This window comes from Neovison vison, chromosome 14 (assembly GCF_020171115.1).
Source record: "Neovison vison isolate M4711 chromosome 14, ASM_NN_V1, whole genome shotgun sequence".
NCBI lineage: Eukaryota > Metazoa > Chordata > Mammalia > Carnivora > Mustelidae > Neogale > Neogale vison.
In genome coordinates this window covers 6112008-6127637 of record NC_058104.1, presented here as the reverse complement: position 1 = coordinate 6127637, position 15630 = coordinate 6112008, and the positions used below count along the sequence as shown (strand labels likewise).

General features: G+C 45.9%; 1 protein-coding gene across 1 annotated transcript in view; it reads right to left on the bottom strand.

Moving 5' to 3' along the window:
* Positions 1–13962, bottom strand: part of ZNF12 (zinc finger protein 12) — a 34104-nt gene extending 20142 nt beyond the window's left edge. The window contains exons 1-2 of the mRNA XM_044233809.1: positions 13565–13962; positions 12688–12752 (exon numbers count right to left, since the gene is read on the bottom strand). Of these exons, the coding sequence (XP_044089744.1) occupies positions 12688–12702 (15 nt within the window). The 5' untranslated portion in view covers positions 12703–12752; positions 13565–13962. The remainder of the gene's footprint in view (positions 1–12687; positions 12753–13564) is intronic.
* Between the last annotated feature and the right edge of the window lie 1668 nt (positions 13963–15630).

The window sequence follows — 15630 nt, the reverse complement described above, 5'->3', positions numbered from 1 at the left end:
ACCCCCTGGCCCACCGGTCACAGCCATAACAGTGCCACAGATATGGAAGTAAAAGTGTATAAACTACCCCCCCCTTTTTTAAAAGATTTATTTATTTATTTATTTGACAGAGAGAGATTACAAGTAGGCAGAGAGGCAGGCAGAGAGAGAGAGGAGGAAGCAGGCTCCCTGCTGAGCAGAGAGCCCGACGCGGGACTCGATCCCAGGACCCTGAGATCATGACCTGTGCCGAAGGCAGAGGCTTAACCCACTGAGCCACCCAGGCGCCCCCCCTTTTTTGTGTTTGGGGCTCAGACCTTGGCAGATTACTCTCCTCTGAGCCCACCAGTATTACGTAAATCTCTGATCTCCAAGGTCTCCAAGTGCTACCTGGTTCTTTGGCCAATATCCAGTCCAGGTTCCACAACATTTGGCTCCCTGACTGGGAAACCCAACCGCACTGGGCCACTGCTGCCACTGGTGTGAGGGCAACGGTGGGGCAGTGACAAAAACGAGGGGACACAACAGAGAAGGTGTGCCCTTTGAAAACTTGGCAGTCTCCCACCCGGTCGCCTCGGACAGGCCCTGCTCCGCTGTTTCCGCCAGACTCAGGGAGACTTGGCAGGTGACAACCTGTTCCCGACGTCAGAGTCCAGTGAGGCCTGGGGTCCCAGCACCTAGTCAGGCCCATCCGTCAGGGTGAAGGGGAGACTGATCACCTCCCAGAGACCTCTCAGAGGTCTCACACGTAGGGCCTTCTTGGGGTAGGTCCCTCCGGTCAGAAACCTCCCAGAAGGGGTATCAGAAAGGAATTTCTGAAAGGAATTCCACAGGTCAGGGCCTCCCAAGAGGGGAGGAACCGTAATAACTTTGGTCTGAATGGGTGAGTAAATGTGCAGTTTGACCTGGCTTGTCAGGCAGACTGATTCTGTGGCTCCACAGTCTTGAGACCACAGTCTGAGTAGGCCCCAACCTATTTCCATGGTGACCTCATAGGATCTATGATGAGCCCTTAGGGCACTAGTCAGGGGTTTATAAGAACTTGGTACAGCTAAGAGGCAACCAAGTCTCCTCCAGGAGGGCACACAGGTGGGCATCTGACTGGTCTCTCCTCTGGAGGGACACCCACCCTTTGTCTGTCTCTGTGCCACCACACATGGGGACATCACTATGGGATCAGGGCAGAGCAAATCTACGGTCCTAAACTGTATGATCAACATTTCAAGAAGGGGTTTTCAGAGGACTATCGAGTAAGATACATCCCAGCCAAGTAAAAATGCAATGTGAGTTAGAACTGCACAGCTTTAATGTCGGATGGCCTTCAGAAGGGACACTGGATGTCCTAATGGTTCATTGGGTGTGGTGAGTTGTAACAGGAGAGTCAGGATACCCCGACCAGTTTCCGTATACTGACTCCTAGCTAGGAATTGCCCAGACCCTACCCCGTGAGTGCGATCTGCTTGCAACAGGCAAGGATAGGCCAGGGTCTTAAATCACGTCACCCAAAAGGCCCAAAAAGACCAACAGAAGCCCCAGCCTCCAAAGATCCTAGCTGGACATCTCAAGGATAAACCGATCCTGCCCCCTCCGTATGCACCCTCAACGCCGTCTACACCTGATTCCACACAGTTCCAGACACTGCACCACCATCTATCTCCCCAGTTTCCTAGGCCCAGAGGATTCACTTTTTCCAGGGCCAGCAGTCAGGTGCACCTGTGCCCTCCAAATGCTGGTATGAGAGACAAGGGAACCTGAGAGGCACAGTAAAGACAGAACAGTTCAACCCGGCTGTTTCATGATGTATTATCAACCTTTCTCCACCACCGACCTCTTCTCTGGAGAGCAAACCCAAGCAGATGACTTAATCTGGCCCCCGGTGTCCTGGGATTGAGCCCCACATCGGGCTCTCTGCTTAGCAGAGAACCTGCTTCCCACCCCTGCCCCCGGCCTACTTGTGATCTCTCTCTCTCTTTCTGTGTCAAATAAATAAAATTTTTAAAAATCTATTGCCCCTGGCAATAGCAGTGCAGTTCCATCTCAGGCAAAGACATTTGAGAATTACTGCAATAGGCCCCTTCCACAGAAGATCAGCAAGAACATCCAGCCAAGACCAAGTTCCCAATCAATGAGAACTGCAAAACTCCAGCTCTAAGGGAATACACCACATAGAATCCATGCCTTCTTTCCCCATGGTTCCTTAGTCTTTCAAAGTTAATTTTTAAAATTTTCTTTATTTTTCTGTTTCTATTTTTTTTTATTTTTCTTGTTTCTTATTTTAACCAATATCTTATCAATTCCTTTTTAAAAAATCTTTTTCAACTTTCTTTTTTACAGTGATATTCTATCCCTTATTTGTACTTAAACTATCTATTTTTGTATATATACATAAGTTTTTCTTTCTTCAAAGGCTCCCCGCTGAGCAGAGAGCCTGACATGGGGCTTGGCCCCAGGACCCTGAGACCATGACCTAAGCCGAAGGCAGAGGCTTAACCCACTGAGCCACCCAGTTGCCCCTATACAGTTTCTTCTTCTTCTTTTTTTTTTTTTAAAAGATTTTATTTATTTATTTGACAGACATAGATCACAAGTAGGCAGAGAGGCAGGTAGAGAGAGAGAGAGGGGAAAGCAGGCTCCCTGCTGAGCAGAGAGCCTGATGTGGGGCTTGATCCCAGGATCCTGGGATCATGACCTGAGCTGAAGGCAGAGGCTTAACCCACTGAGCCACCCAGGCACCCCAATACAGTTTCTTCTAACAGACCAAAATATATGCTAAATCTAATGAATGGCTTTATTCTAGTCTCCTGCCAGATCACAATCCTCTCTTTTTTTTTTATTTTTTTTTCTTTTTAACCAACTTATCAATTCCTTTTCAAAAATCTTTTTAAATTTTCATTTTTACAGACATATTTCATCCCTTCATCATATTTACTCTTGTTTTTGTATATATATAAGTGTTTTTTTCTTTCAAATTTTGGGAGGCAGTTTCTTCTAACAGACCAAAATACACCCAAACTCTAGTGTGTGGCTGTGTTCTAGTCACCAGCCTGATCATATTGTTTTTTTTTCCCTCCCCTCCCGACCCTGACCCCAGTTTTGGGTCATTTCCAATTTGTTTGGTGTATATTTTTCTGGGGTCAGAGAGGGGGGTGGGAAGCAGGCTCCCCGCTCAGCAGAGAGCCTGATGGGGGCTCCATCTCAGGACCCTGTGATCATGACCCGAGCAAAGGCAGAGGCTTAACCATCTGAGCCACCCAAGCGCCTCTGGGGTCATTGTTAACCTTGTAGCATTTTGTTCTCTTGTTCATCTATACTTCTCTGGACAAAGTGACAAAACGGAAAAACTCACCTCAAAAAAAAAAAAAAACCAGCCAATATTGAATGCCAGGAAGCCAATCACCATGGACATTAGTAAGTTGTTGGAACTAGAGTTCAGAATGATGATTACGAAGATACTAGTTGGGCTTGAAAAAAAGCACATAAGACACTAGAGAATCCCTTTCTGGAAAAATAAAATGTAACCAAGTCAAAAACCAAAAAGCTATTAATGAGCGCAATAAAAAATGGAGGCTTCAGCTGCTAGGATAAAAAAGGCAGAAGAGAGAATTAGTGATATAGAAGACTGAATGATGGAGAATAAGGAAGCTGAGAAAAAGAGAGATAAATTACTACTGGATCAGGAGGGGAGGGTTCCAGAGATAAGTGATACCATAAAACAAAACAGTATTAGAATAATTAGGATCCCAGAGAAGAACAAAGAGTGGGACAGAAGGTATAGTGGAGCCAATTATAGCAGAGAACTTCCCTAATTGGCAGAAGGAAACAGGCATCAAAATCCAGGACGCACAGAGAATCCCTCTCAAAATCAATAAAAATACGTCAACACCCTGTCATCTAATACTAAAACTTAAAAGTCACAGAAACAAAGAGAAAATCCTGAAAGCAGCTCTGGACAAGAGGTCTGTAACATACAATATTACAGTAGAAATATTACATTGGCAGCAGACCTATCCACAGAAACCTGGCAGGCCAGAAAGGATTGGTATGATATATTCAGAGCACTAAATGAAAAAAATATGCAGCCAAGAATATTATATCCAGATAGACTGTCACTGAAAATAGAAGAGATAAAAAGCTTCCAGGACAACCAAAACTAAAAGAATTTGCAAACGCCAAACCAGCCCTACAAGAAATATTGAAAGGAGTCCTCTATACAAAGAGAGAGCCTAAAAGTAACAAAGAACAGAAAGGAACAGAGACAATATACAGTAACAATCACCTTACAGGCAATACAATTGCACTAAATTCGTATCTTTCGATAGTTACCTTGAATGTAAATGGGCTAAACGTCCCAATCAAAAGACACAGTTTATCAGAAAAGATTAAAACGAGACCTATCGATATGCTGTCTGCAAAAGACTCATTTTAGACCCAAAGACACCTCCAGATTTAGTGAGGGAGTGGAAAACAATTTACCATGCTAATGGACAACAAAAGAAAGCTGGGGTGGCAATCCTTATAGCAGACAAATTTGATTTTCAACCAAAGACTATAATAAGAGATAAGGAAAGACATTGTATCATACTCAAATTAAGGGCCTGTCCAAAAAGAAGATCTAACAATTTTAAATATCTATACCCCTAACATATATAAGCCAGTTAATAACAAAATCAAAGAAACACATTGACAACAATACAGTAAGAGTCGGGGACTTTAACACTCCCCTCACTGAAACGGGCAGGTCATCTAAGGAAAGATCAACAAGGAAATAAAGGCTTTAAATGACACACTGGACCAGAGGAACATCACATACATATTCAGAACATCCCATCCCAAAGCAACAGAATACACATTCTTCTTTACTGCACATGGAACATTCTCCAGAACAGATCACATCCTGGGTCACAAATCAGGTCTCAACTGGTACCAAAAGCTTGGGATCGTTACCTGCATATATTCAGACCACAATGCTTTGAAACTAGAAGTCAACCACAAAAGGAAAGTTGGAAAGAGCTCAAATACATGGAGGCTAAAAAGAGCATCCTAGTAAAGAATGAACGGGTCAACCAGGAAATCAAATAATTTTAAAAATTCATGGAAACATTGGGGCGCCTGGGTGGCTCAATGGGTTAAAGCCTCTGCCTTCGGCTCAGGTCATGATCTTAGGGGTCCTGGGATCGAGCCCCGCATCGGGCTCTCTGCTCAGCAGGGAGCCTGCTTCCCTTCCTCTCTGCCTACTTGTGATCTCTCTCTGTCAAATAAATAAAAATCTTAAAAAAAAATTCATGGAAACAAATGAAAATGAAAACACAACTGGTCAAAATCTTTGGAATGCAGAAAAAGTGGTCCTGAGAGGAAAGTATATAGTAATACTAGCCTTTCTCAAGAAACAAGAAAGGTCTCAAGTACACAACCTAACCCTACACTTAAAGGAGCTGAAGAAAGAACAGCAAAGAAAGCCTAAACCCAGCAGAAGGGAAATTATAATATAGATAAGAGCAGAAATCAATGAAATAGAAACCAAAAGAACAGTAGAACAGATCAACGAAACTAGGAGCTGGTTCTTTGAAAGAATAAGTAAGGGGCGCCTGGGTGGCTCAGTGGGTTAAGCCGCTGCCTTCGGCTCAGGTCATGATCTCAGGGTCCTGGGATCGAGTCCCGCATCGGGCTCTCTGCTCAGCAGGGAGCCTGCTTCCCTCTCTCTCTCTCTCTGCCTGCCTCTCTGTCTACATGTGATCTCTGTCTGTCAAATAAACAAATAAAAAATCTTTAAAAAAAAAAAAAAAAGAAAGAATAAGTAAGATTAATAAACCCTTGGCCGGACTTATTAAAAAAAAAAAAAGGACCCAAATTATTAAAATCATGAATGAAAGAGATCACAACCAATACTGAAGAAATACAAACAATTATAAGAAAACATTATGAGCAGCTATATACCAGCAAATGAAACAATCTGGAAGAAATGGATGCATTCCTAGAGACGTAGAAACTACCAAAACTGAACTAGGAAAAAGTAGAAAATCTGAACAGACCCATAACTGTAAGAAAACTGAAGCAGTCACCAAAAATCTCCCAACAAACGAGAGCCCAGGGCCAGATAGCTTCCCAGGGGAAGTCTACCAAGCATTTAAAGAAAAAGTTCTATTCTATTCTATTCTATTCTATTCTATCCTATTCTCCTGAAACTATTCCAAAAAACAGAAATGGAAGGAAAACTTCCAAACTCATTTTATGAGGCCAGCATTACCTTGATCCCCAAACCAGACAAAGACCCCATCAAAAAAGAGAATTACAGACCAACACCCCTGATAAACATGGATGCAAAAATTCTCACCAAAATACTAGCCAAAAGGATCCAACAGTACATTAAAAGGATTATTCACCACAACCAAGTGGGATTTATTCCTGGGCTGCAAGGTTGATTCAACATCTGCAAATCAATCAGTGTGATACAATACATTAATAAAAGAAAGAACAAGAGCCATATGAAACTCTCAACAGATCCAGAAAAAGCATTTGTCAAAGTACAGCATCCTTTCTTGACCAAAACTCTTCGAAGTGTAGGGACAGAGGGTACATACTACCTTCAATATCATCAAAGCCATCTATGAAAAACCCGCAGCAAACATCATTCTCAATGGGGAAAAACTGAGAATTTTTCCCCTAAGGTCAGGAACGCGGCAGGACTGTCCACTATCACCACTGCTATTCAGCATAGTACTAGAAGTCCTAGCCTCAGCAATCAGACAACAAAAACAAATAAAAAGCATCCAAATTGGCAAAGAAGTCATCAAACTCTCACTCTCTGCAGATGATGTGATACTACTTTATGTGGAAAACCCAAAAGACTCCACCCCAAACTCCTAGAACTCATACAGGAATTCAGTAAAATGTCAGGATATAAAATCAATGCACAGAAATCAGTTACATTTCTATACACCAACACCAAGACAGAAGAAAGAGAAATTAAGGAGTCGATCCCATTTACAATTGGACCCAAAACTGTAAGATCCCTAGAAATAAACCTAACCAAAGAAGCAAAGAAAACTACAGAATACACATGAAAAAAACTGAGGAAGACACAAAGAAATGAAAAAACATTCCATGTTCATGGATTGGAATAAGAAATATTGTGAAAATGCTTATGCTACTTAAAGCAATCCACACATTTAACGCAATCCCCATCAAAGTACCATCCATTTTCTTCAAAGAAATGGAACAAATAATCCTAAAATTTGTATGGAAGCAGGAAAGGCCCCGAATAGCCGAAGAAATGCTGAAAAAGAAAACCAAAGCTGGTGGCATCACAATTCTGGGCTTCAAGCTCTATTACAAAGTTGTAATCATCAAGACAGTACGGTCTTTGCATAAAAACAGACACAAAGATCAATGGAACAGAATAGAGAGCCCAGAAATGGACCCTCAACTCTATGGTCAATTAATCTTTGATATAGCAGGAAAGAATGTCCAATGGAAAAAAGATAGTCTCTTCAACAAATGGTGTTGGGAAAATAGGACAACCATATGTGGAAGAATGAAACTGGACCATTTCCTTACACCACACACACACAAATAGACTCAAAATGGATGAAAGAACTCTATGTAAAGCAGGAATCCATCAAAATCCTTGAGGAAAACATAGGCAGCAACCTCTTCAACCTCAGCCACAGCAACTTCTTCCTAGAAACACTGCCAAAGGCAAGGAAAGCAAGGGCAAAAATGAACTACTGGGACTTCATCAAAATCAAAAGCTTTTGCACAGCAAAGGAAAGAGTCAACGAAACCAAAAGACAACTGACAAAATGGTAGAAGATATTCACAAATGACATATCAGAAAAAGGGCTAGTATCCAAAATCCCTAAAGAACTTATCAAACTCAACACCCGAAGAATAATCCAATCAAGAAATGGGCAGAAGACATCAACAGACATTTCTGCAAAGAAAACATCCAAATGGCCAACAGACACATGAAAAAGTGCTCAACATCACTTGGCATCAGGGAAACACAAATCAAAACCACAATGAGATACCACCTCACACCACTCAGAATGGCTAAAATGAACAAGTCAGGAAACAACAGGTATTGGTGAGGACACGGAGAAAGGGGAACCCTCTTACATTGTTGGTGGGAATGCAAGCTGGTGTAGCCAGCTTGAAAACAGCTAGAAAACAGTATGGAGGTTTCTCAAAAAGTTGAAAATAGAGCTACTCTGCGACCCAGCAATCGCACTGCTGGGTATTTATCCCAAAGATACAATGTAGTGACCCAAAGGGGCATGTGCACCCAAATGTTTATAGCAGCAATGTCCACAATAGCCAGTCTATGGAAAGAACCTAGAAGCCCATCGACAGATGAATGGATAAAGCAAATGTGGTATCTATCTACAATGGAGTATTATGCAGCCATAAAAAAAGACATCTTGCCATTTGCAATGATGGGGATGGAACTAGAGGGTATTATGCTAGGCGAAATATGTCAATTAGAGAAAGACAATTATCACATGATCTCATTGATATGAGGAATGTGAGAAACAAGACAGAAGATCATAGGGAAAAGGAGGGAAAGATGAAACAAGACAAAACTAGAGAGGGAGATAAGCAGTAAGAGACTCTTAATCTCAGGAAACAAACTCACGGTTGCTGGAGTGGAGGGAGGTGGGAGGGATGGGGTGTCTGGGGATGGACACTGGGGAGGGTATGTGCTCTGGTGAGCGCTGTGAATTGTCTAAGACTGATGAATCACAGACCTGTACCCCTGAAACAATACACGGTATATTAACTTTTTTTAAAGATTTTATTTATTTATTTGACAGACAGAGATCACAAGTAGGCAGAGAAGCAGGCAGAGAGAGAGAGGAGGAAGCAGGCTCCCTGCGGAGTAGAGAGCCCAATGTGGGGCTTGATCCCAGGACCCTGGGATCATGACCTGAGCTGAAGACAGAGGCTTTAACCCACTGAGCCACCCAGGCACCCCATTGTATATTAAATTTTAAAAAATTTTTAAAAAAGGAACCATCAGTCACTGGGCTACTGGGTAAGAATACAACTTTCACAGAGACTCTGGATGTGTGGGTTCATATACACACATACCATGTGTATTCTATATACACATCCACTCATACCTCCCATGAGAGATTATATAATCCCTTTTGCACTGGCCAAAAAAATCTGTCAGGAAAGTCAATGTGAATAAAAAATGTGATTAAGATAAAAGCCACACACAAAACAAAAGCTTCCAAACATGTGAATATATATACTTAAACTCACTTGTGGTTCAGAACAAACCCAAGTCCTTTCCGCCCATGGCCGCTGCCAAGTAAGCATCATTGAAGTGTCCCCTCCCACTGCCGTCATGTCTAAGTCACAGTCTCTCAAAGAGCCTGAACGGCTGCAGAAGTTCATCGGAGGTCTGAGCCTTGAAACAACCGATGAGAGTCTGAGGAGCCATTCTGAGCACTGGGGACTGTGTGGTGATGACAGACCCCAACACTAAGCGCTCTAGAGGCTCTGGGTTTGTCGCATACTCCCCTGTGGAGAAGGTGGAGGCAGCCATGAACGTGAGGCCGCCCAAGCTGGACGGGAGAGTTGTGGAACCGAAGAGGGCCGGCTCAAGAGAAGATTCTCCAAGACCTGGTGCCCACTTAACTGGGAAAACGATTTTTGTTGGTGGCATTAAAGATGACACTGAAGATCATCATCTAAGACATCATTTTGAACAGTATGGGAAAAGCGAAGTGATGAAGATCATGACTGACCGAGGCAGGGGCAAAAAAGAGGGGTTTTGCTTTTGTAACAGTTGATGACCAAGACTCTGTAGATAAGACTGTCATTGAAAAATACCACACTGTGAACAGCCACAACTGGGGAGTAAGGAAAGGCCTATGTAAGCAAGAGATGGCTACTGCTTCATCCAGTCAAAGAGGTCCAAGTGGTTCTGGAAACTCTGCTGCTGGATATGGAGGTGGTTTTGTTGGGAATGACAGCTTCGGTTGTGGAGGGAACTTCAGTGATCGAGGTGGCTCTGGTGGTCGAGGTGGTGGTAAACAGGGTGGCAGTGCGGACGGCTAGAACGGATTTGGTAATGATGGAAGCGACCTCAGAGGTGGTGGAAGCTATAATGATTGCGGCAATTACAACAATCAATCCTCAAATTCTGGACCCAAGAAAGGAAGAAATTTGGGAGGCAGAAGCTCTGGCACCAAAGATGGAGGCCAACACTTTGCCAAACCACGAAAACAAGGTGGCTACGGTGGTTCCAGTAGCAGCAGTAGCTACAGCAGTGGCAGATTTTTGTTTGTTTTTCTTTTAAGATTTTATTTACTTATCCGAGAGAGATCACAAGTAGGTAGGCAGAAAGAGAGGGGGAAGCAGGCTCCCTGCTGACCAGAGAGCCTGATGTGGAGCTCGATCCCAGCACCCTGAGATCATGACCTGAGCCGAAGGCAGAGGCTTAACACACTAAGCCACCCAGGTGCCCCAGCAGAAGGTTTTAATTACTGCCAGTAAACGAAGCTTAGCAGAAGAGGAGAGCCAGAGAAACAAGGAAGCTACAGGTTACAACTGATTCCTGAACTCAGCCAAGCACAGTGGTGGCAGGGCCGAGCTGCTACAAAGAAGACATGTTAGATGATACTCACTTATACGGGGCAAACAACTCCAGGACTGTACTTGTGACTAACTGTGTAACGGGTTACTTTAGTTTCTGTTCTTTGGAAAGTGTAAAGCATTCCAATAAAGGATTTTAATATAATTTTTTTTTTTTGCATCCATGCTGCTAAATATAATAGTTTGATCATGACCCTGAATAAATGTATTTTTTCTTAAATGTGCTGTGTGAAATCATTCTACACTGAAGCCATCTTGGTACACTATCCCAACATTGTGAAATTCAAATTCCTTCAGGGTGATGCCAGGTTCCATTCGAAATTTATTTGTGACCTGCTTGGGCCCAGAAGCCACTGTTTCCCCAAACCTTGGTGCAGTTGAACCGACAATGTGTTGTGACCTGGAGTTCACATTAAAAGGGTCACCCAAGCAAAGTCCTGGAGTTTGTTTGTTTATCAATATGATTGTTGGCACATCCTAGGCAATATATCTAAATTAAATAATGGTATCAGATAAAATTATAGATGGATTAAAGCTTGTATAACACCCATTATCATGTGTAATCAATAAACGACTTGATATTCTCTTGAGTGGGGTGGGGGGTTGAAAAGAACAAACCCAACCCCACCAACACAGTATGGGCCTACAATCAGCTAGAACACCCCAGGCCGTGTTCCTTCTCTGCCTGTTGTCTCACTAACAAGCCGGGGCCCCTTGACTGCCCACCCACCCCAGCCTTGCATTTCCTGCCACTCAGGGAGTCTCTGAAGTGCTTTTTCCACATGGGGACAAAATTATGTGATTCACAGTTTTGGAGAAATGCTCAGCGTGGAAAATATACTTGAGCCCATGGAGAAAAGGAGCACAGAAAAGAAGTTTCTATAATGGCCCACAGATGAAAAGAATGAGCTATTTTAACGGCAGCATGGAGGAGCCGAAGGGGAAGGGACAGAAGCCACTTAGAACACAACAACAGGAACATGCAAATATAACACAGGATGCAGACAGAGAGGAGAATGAATCCCATTGTTCGGGACAGAGTGACAGGCTAGACAATGGAACAGAGAGAGGACGGGGAAGAAGAGCAGAAGGCATAGGTGGGGGGGGGCTTCAAATAATTACTTTTGAATCTACTGGGTCTATTAAGGTGACTTGAGACACCCTCCCCGGAAGCCCCGGCATCTGGTCCACGTGGGAGAACAGACAGAGCCAGTGGTTCAGAGGATGTGAGGGGGAGGTCTGCCAGGTGTAAAAGTCAGCAGGTGGGGGGACATGACAACACATGAAGAGGGCAGAGGAAGCAGTCACAAAGAGGAGAAACTCGTCAGAGATGCCAACAGACCGCCTCTGCAGATAGGAAAGGTGGCAAGGGGTCCAACACAAGGACTGGCTCCCAGTTTAACCTTTACCGGGTCAGGTTCCAGAGGGACAGGGGCAGACCCGGAAGTGCCGTTTGGGATACAACGTGAGTGGGAAATCAGCAATCTGTTCCAGAGGTGCCACCGCCCAGTCTGAGATGCAAACCAGACAGATGATCAGAGAGAACTAGTTAGCAAGACTCACTGGAGGGTGGAAAGGCCATTCCTCCAGAGCTCCCTCATCCTCCCCTTGACTTGAGCAATAAAAACGATGCATTTATAGGGCGATGTTTTAGTTATCAGAGAAATTACAGGCACTGGGTGCTCCCTGGACAGTATGCCTTGCCTCCAGGAGACACAAGTGAGATACCAATGGCCACGGTTTGGGGATGGCCACTCAGGAAGCCTGTTCAGCATTACAACAACCCAGCCAAAGAAATCACAAGACACGCGAGAAAACAAAACTGTTTTTTGGCAGGTCACTGTAAGTCAAGTACCGAACAGTATTTGTCACTTTTTGCAATGAATGTCAACTGAACTCTTGGCTTCAAGGGCTCTGAAGGATCGTGCTGTCCACACAGATGAACATAACAGACGTGCTTGGTGTCCCGCTACTACTCCACGCTTCGTCCGCCCACACCTTTTTTGTTTTTATGTCCCCATTCCCACTTTAAAGTCTGAACTACTCATCTCCTAAGGCCTCCTATAAGTGCAAGTGGGGAATAAACACAGACACAGAAATACTCACCAAAGATTTACTCATTTTCTGCTGATCTTGGAAAAACAGGAAGGACAGTGAACGTGGAGGCAGACCTGGGGAAAGAAGGACAAGCAACGAAACTAAGTGAGATCTGGACTGCCGAGGAAGTGGGGGGGAGTACTCTCCTCGAAAGTTCCATGAAAGAAACTGTGACACTGTCCCTTTAAATCTTCAGAAATGACCAAAGAATGAGAGCATACCCACCTGTCTGTAATTCCCACCTGATTGGTATGTTGTTTCTTAACTAACAAACCTGAATCCTATTGAAATCATCCTCTCTCATTAAAAGTAACATAAAACAAAATCTGTTAGACTCCTCTACCTTCTCACTAGCCCTTTTAACTACTTAAGAACAAAACGGGATGCTCTGAGGAAAGAGATGTGCTCAGGCATGGCTGTTTTCAAATCATTTGTACAAACTGCAAAAGGGTCTTTTATTAAGAAACTCATTTTGACTTAAATGTAACAGGACAGAACCCAGGTCCAGGAGGCGAGTCCTGCGACCCCCAGACCCCGTCAACGTGGACAAGTCCCTTCCCTTCTCAGGCCCAGTCTTCTCCTGTCAACTCCTCCTCGCACACTGGTCCTGCCCTACACTGGGGGGATGCCCCAGGGCACAACCCAGCGGGGTCAGAACACGCTCCTGCGCGCTTACAGACCCGTCTAGAACTGGACAGAGAACCAGGGGAGCAAGGGTGTCGGGGTGGAGGGGAGAGGGGAATTCCCTGCGCCTCCAGGAACGTGAGTCTCATGAGTCCCGAGCCCCGGGGGAGCGCCCATCCCTCCAGGTCCAGCCGCCCGTCTCGGGGGAGCGCCCATCCCTCCAGGTCCAGCCGCCCGCAAGACCCACAAGCGCACGACCTACCCAGTCGGGACAAGCCGAACTGCCCCGAGGCTCCGGAGGACTCTGGGGCGGGGGTGGCTCCTCGTCCGCCCGCCGGGGCCGCCGTTCCCGCTGAGCCGGCTCTGGGCCTTCGGACAAACTCACTTCGGGCCGACGACCCTCCCGCGCCCGGATATGGTCTCCAGGGGCCTCGCCGTCCCGCAGGAACAGACGGGCCGGGCCGGGGCCTCGCCGCCCTGCGCCCTCACCACCGCCCGGCCCCTCCGGCCCAGCCCGCGGGCTCCGGGGCTCACGCTCGGGGGGTCCCCGCTCGAGCCTCCGCGCGGACCCGCGCCCGCACAGCCCCACGCTCGCTGGGTGCCGGCCCGGCTGGACGGCGTGCAGCCCCTCGGGCACTGGGACGCTCGCCCACCGGAGGCCGAAGCCTGGGAACCACAGCGAGCGGTGACCTGAGCTCGGACAGGAAGCGAGAGCTGCGCGGCGGCACTACGCGTGCGCGAACACGCACACAGGCCGAGCTGCACATGCGCAGGACAGCGGCGGCGGTGCGCCTGTTGGAGCCCACTCGGGAGCCCGACAAATACCCGACCTCTGTTTCCCGTGAGTCCAAGTGCCCATAAGTTAGGGGACGTCTCGAAAAAGCCACACTTAAAAGGAAAAAGGCAAGAAGAGGGGAGGGAAAGGTAGGGAAGGGAAAAGGAAGGGAAAGGGAAGCAAAAGGGAAAGGAAGGAAAGGAGAAATAAAGGAAAAAACTGAAAAGAAAAAGACAATCCCGCCTTATCTAGGATGAGAGTAGCGGTAGAGGGCATGTGGCTGCCTGTTGAGGGAGAAGCTGAGAGAATGGGAGTAGCTACTGAGACAGGTGCCCCTGAGTTGCCCGCGGGACTCTTCCTGAGTCACTGCTCCTATTTCTTTCTAGTTTTCTCCGTGTTTCCCCTTCACAAAGCAGCTGCTCCTTTTTTGTCACTCAGTCTTATTTATTTGACAGAGAGAGAGATCACAAGTAGGCAGAGAGGCCGGTGGGGGTGGGTGGGTAAGCAGGCGCCCTGCTGAGCAGAGAGCCCCATGCGGGGCTCGATCCCAGGACCCTGAGATCATGACCTGAGCCGAAGGCAGCTGCTTCAATGACTGAGCCACATCACACCCTTGATCCCCACCACTCTCCTACTTTTCCATCTCCAGGCATTGGAGTTCTTCCAACACTCCTGCTTCTCAGGAAAAGCCCCCTGCTCCTCTGCTGTGTGGCTAAACTTCACTGTTGCTGCCTCCTGGCCTCCACTCAGTGGCCACCTATAGCCCTGGATGCTTTCTGGTTCCAGAAGTTGGCTGCTCTGACTCTTCTGTGCTCTGGGAGCCACACATCCATCTGCCATCAGCTCACATTTCCAAACCACCTCCCTGGATTGTATTCCTTCTCAGCCTTCGGTGGCCTCTAGCCTCTCCCACTTTCTCAGCTGGTCCCTCTCTTTATCCTCCAAGTCTCTTAAGCTTCACCCCCTCCTCAGCAGCCTTGGCTCCCCCTTCTCTTCAGCTGGATCAGTCCTGATCTCAGTTTCTCTAGGTGTCCAGGCTGAAACCACAATGTTCTGCTCCATTGTTCCCAAGCACTCCCAGTTCTCACCTGCCATCAGTCACCTGACCGTTTGCTTTCTCGCCTGTTTGTTACTGCTTTATTGTGTGCATCCACCGTCCTGTTTCTTGTGTCTTTTCATTCAGGTCTTTCCTCATTTGAGTTGTTTCCTAATCTGCCTTTACCTGCCACCTTGCAGAGACCTAAAGCTTCTTAAATATACATTTTAAGTCCTAGGTGTCTCATAAGTTATATCTGTTTCCAAGCTGCCATACTGTTTCTCCTCTTTGTTTCCGTGTCTGCAGAATCTAGCCTCTGCTGTTCTCAGTCCATCAACTGTGTGTCCCAATTCTGAATGCCATCCCTCTCCTTGAGCTGCTGTAATCAGATGCTGATGTCCCTGTGGCTCTTCTGACCTTGGTGGTTTCACTTTCTGAAATTGCTCCAGGCTTAGGAGTTCATCTCATTTATCAGAACTGCACCCCAAACCCAACCCCAACACACACACACACACAC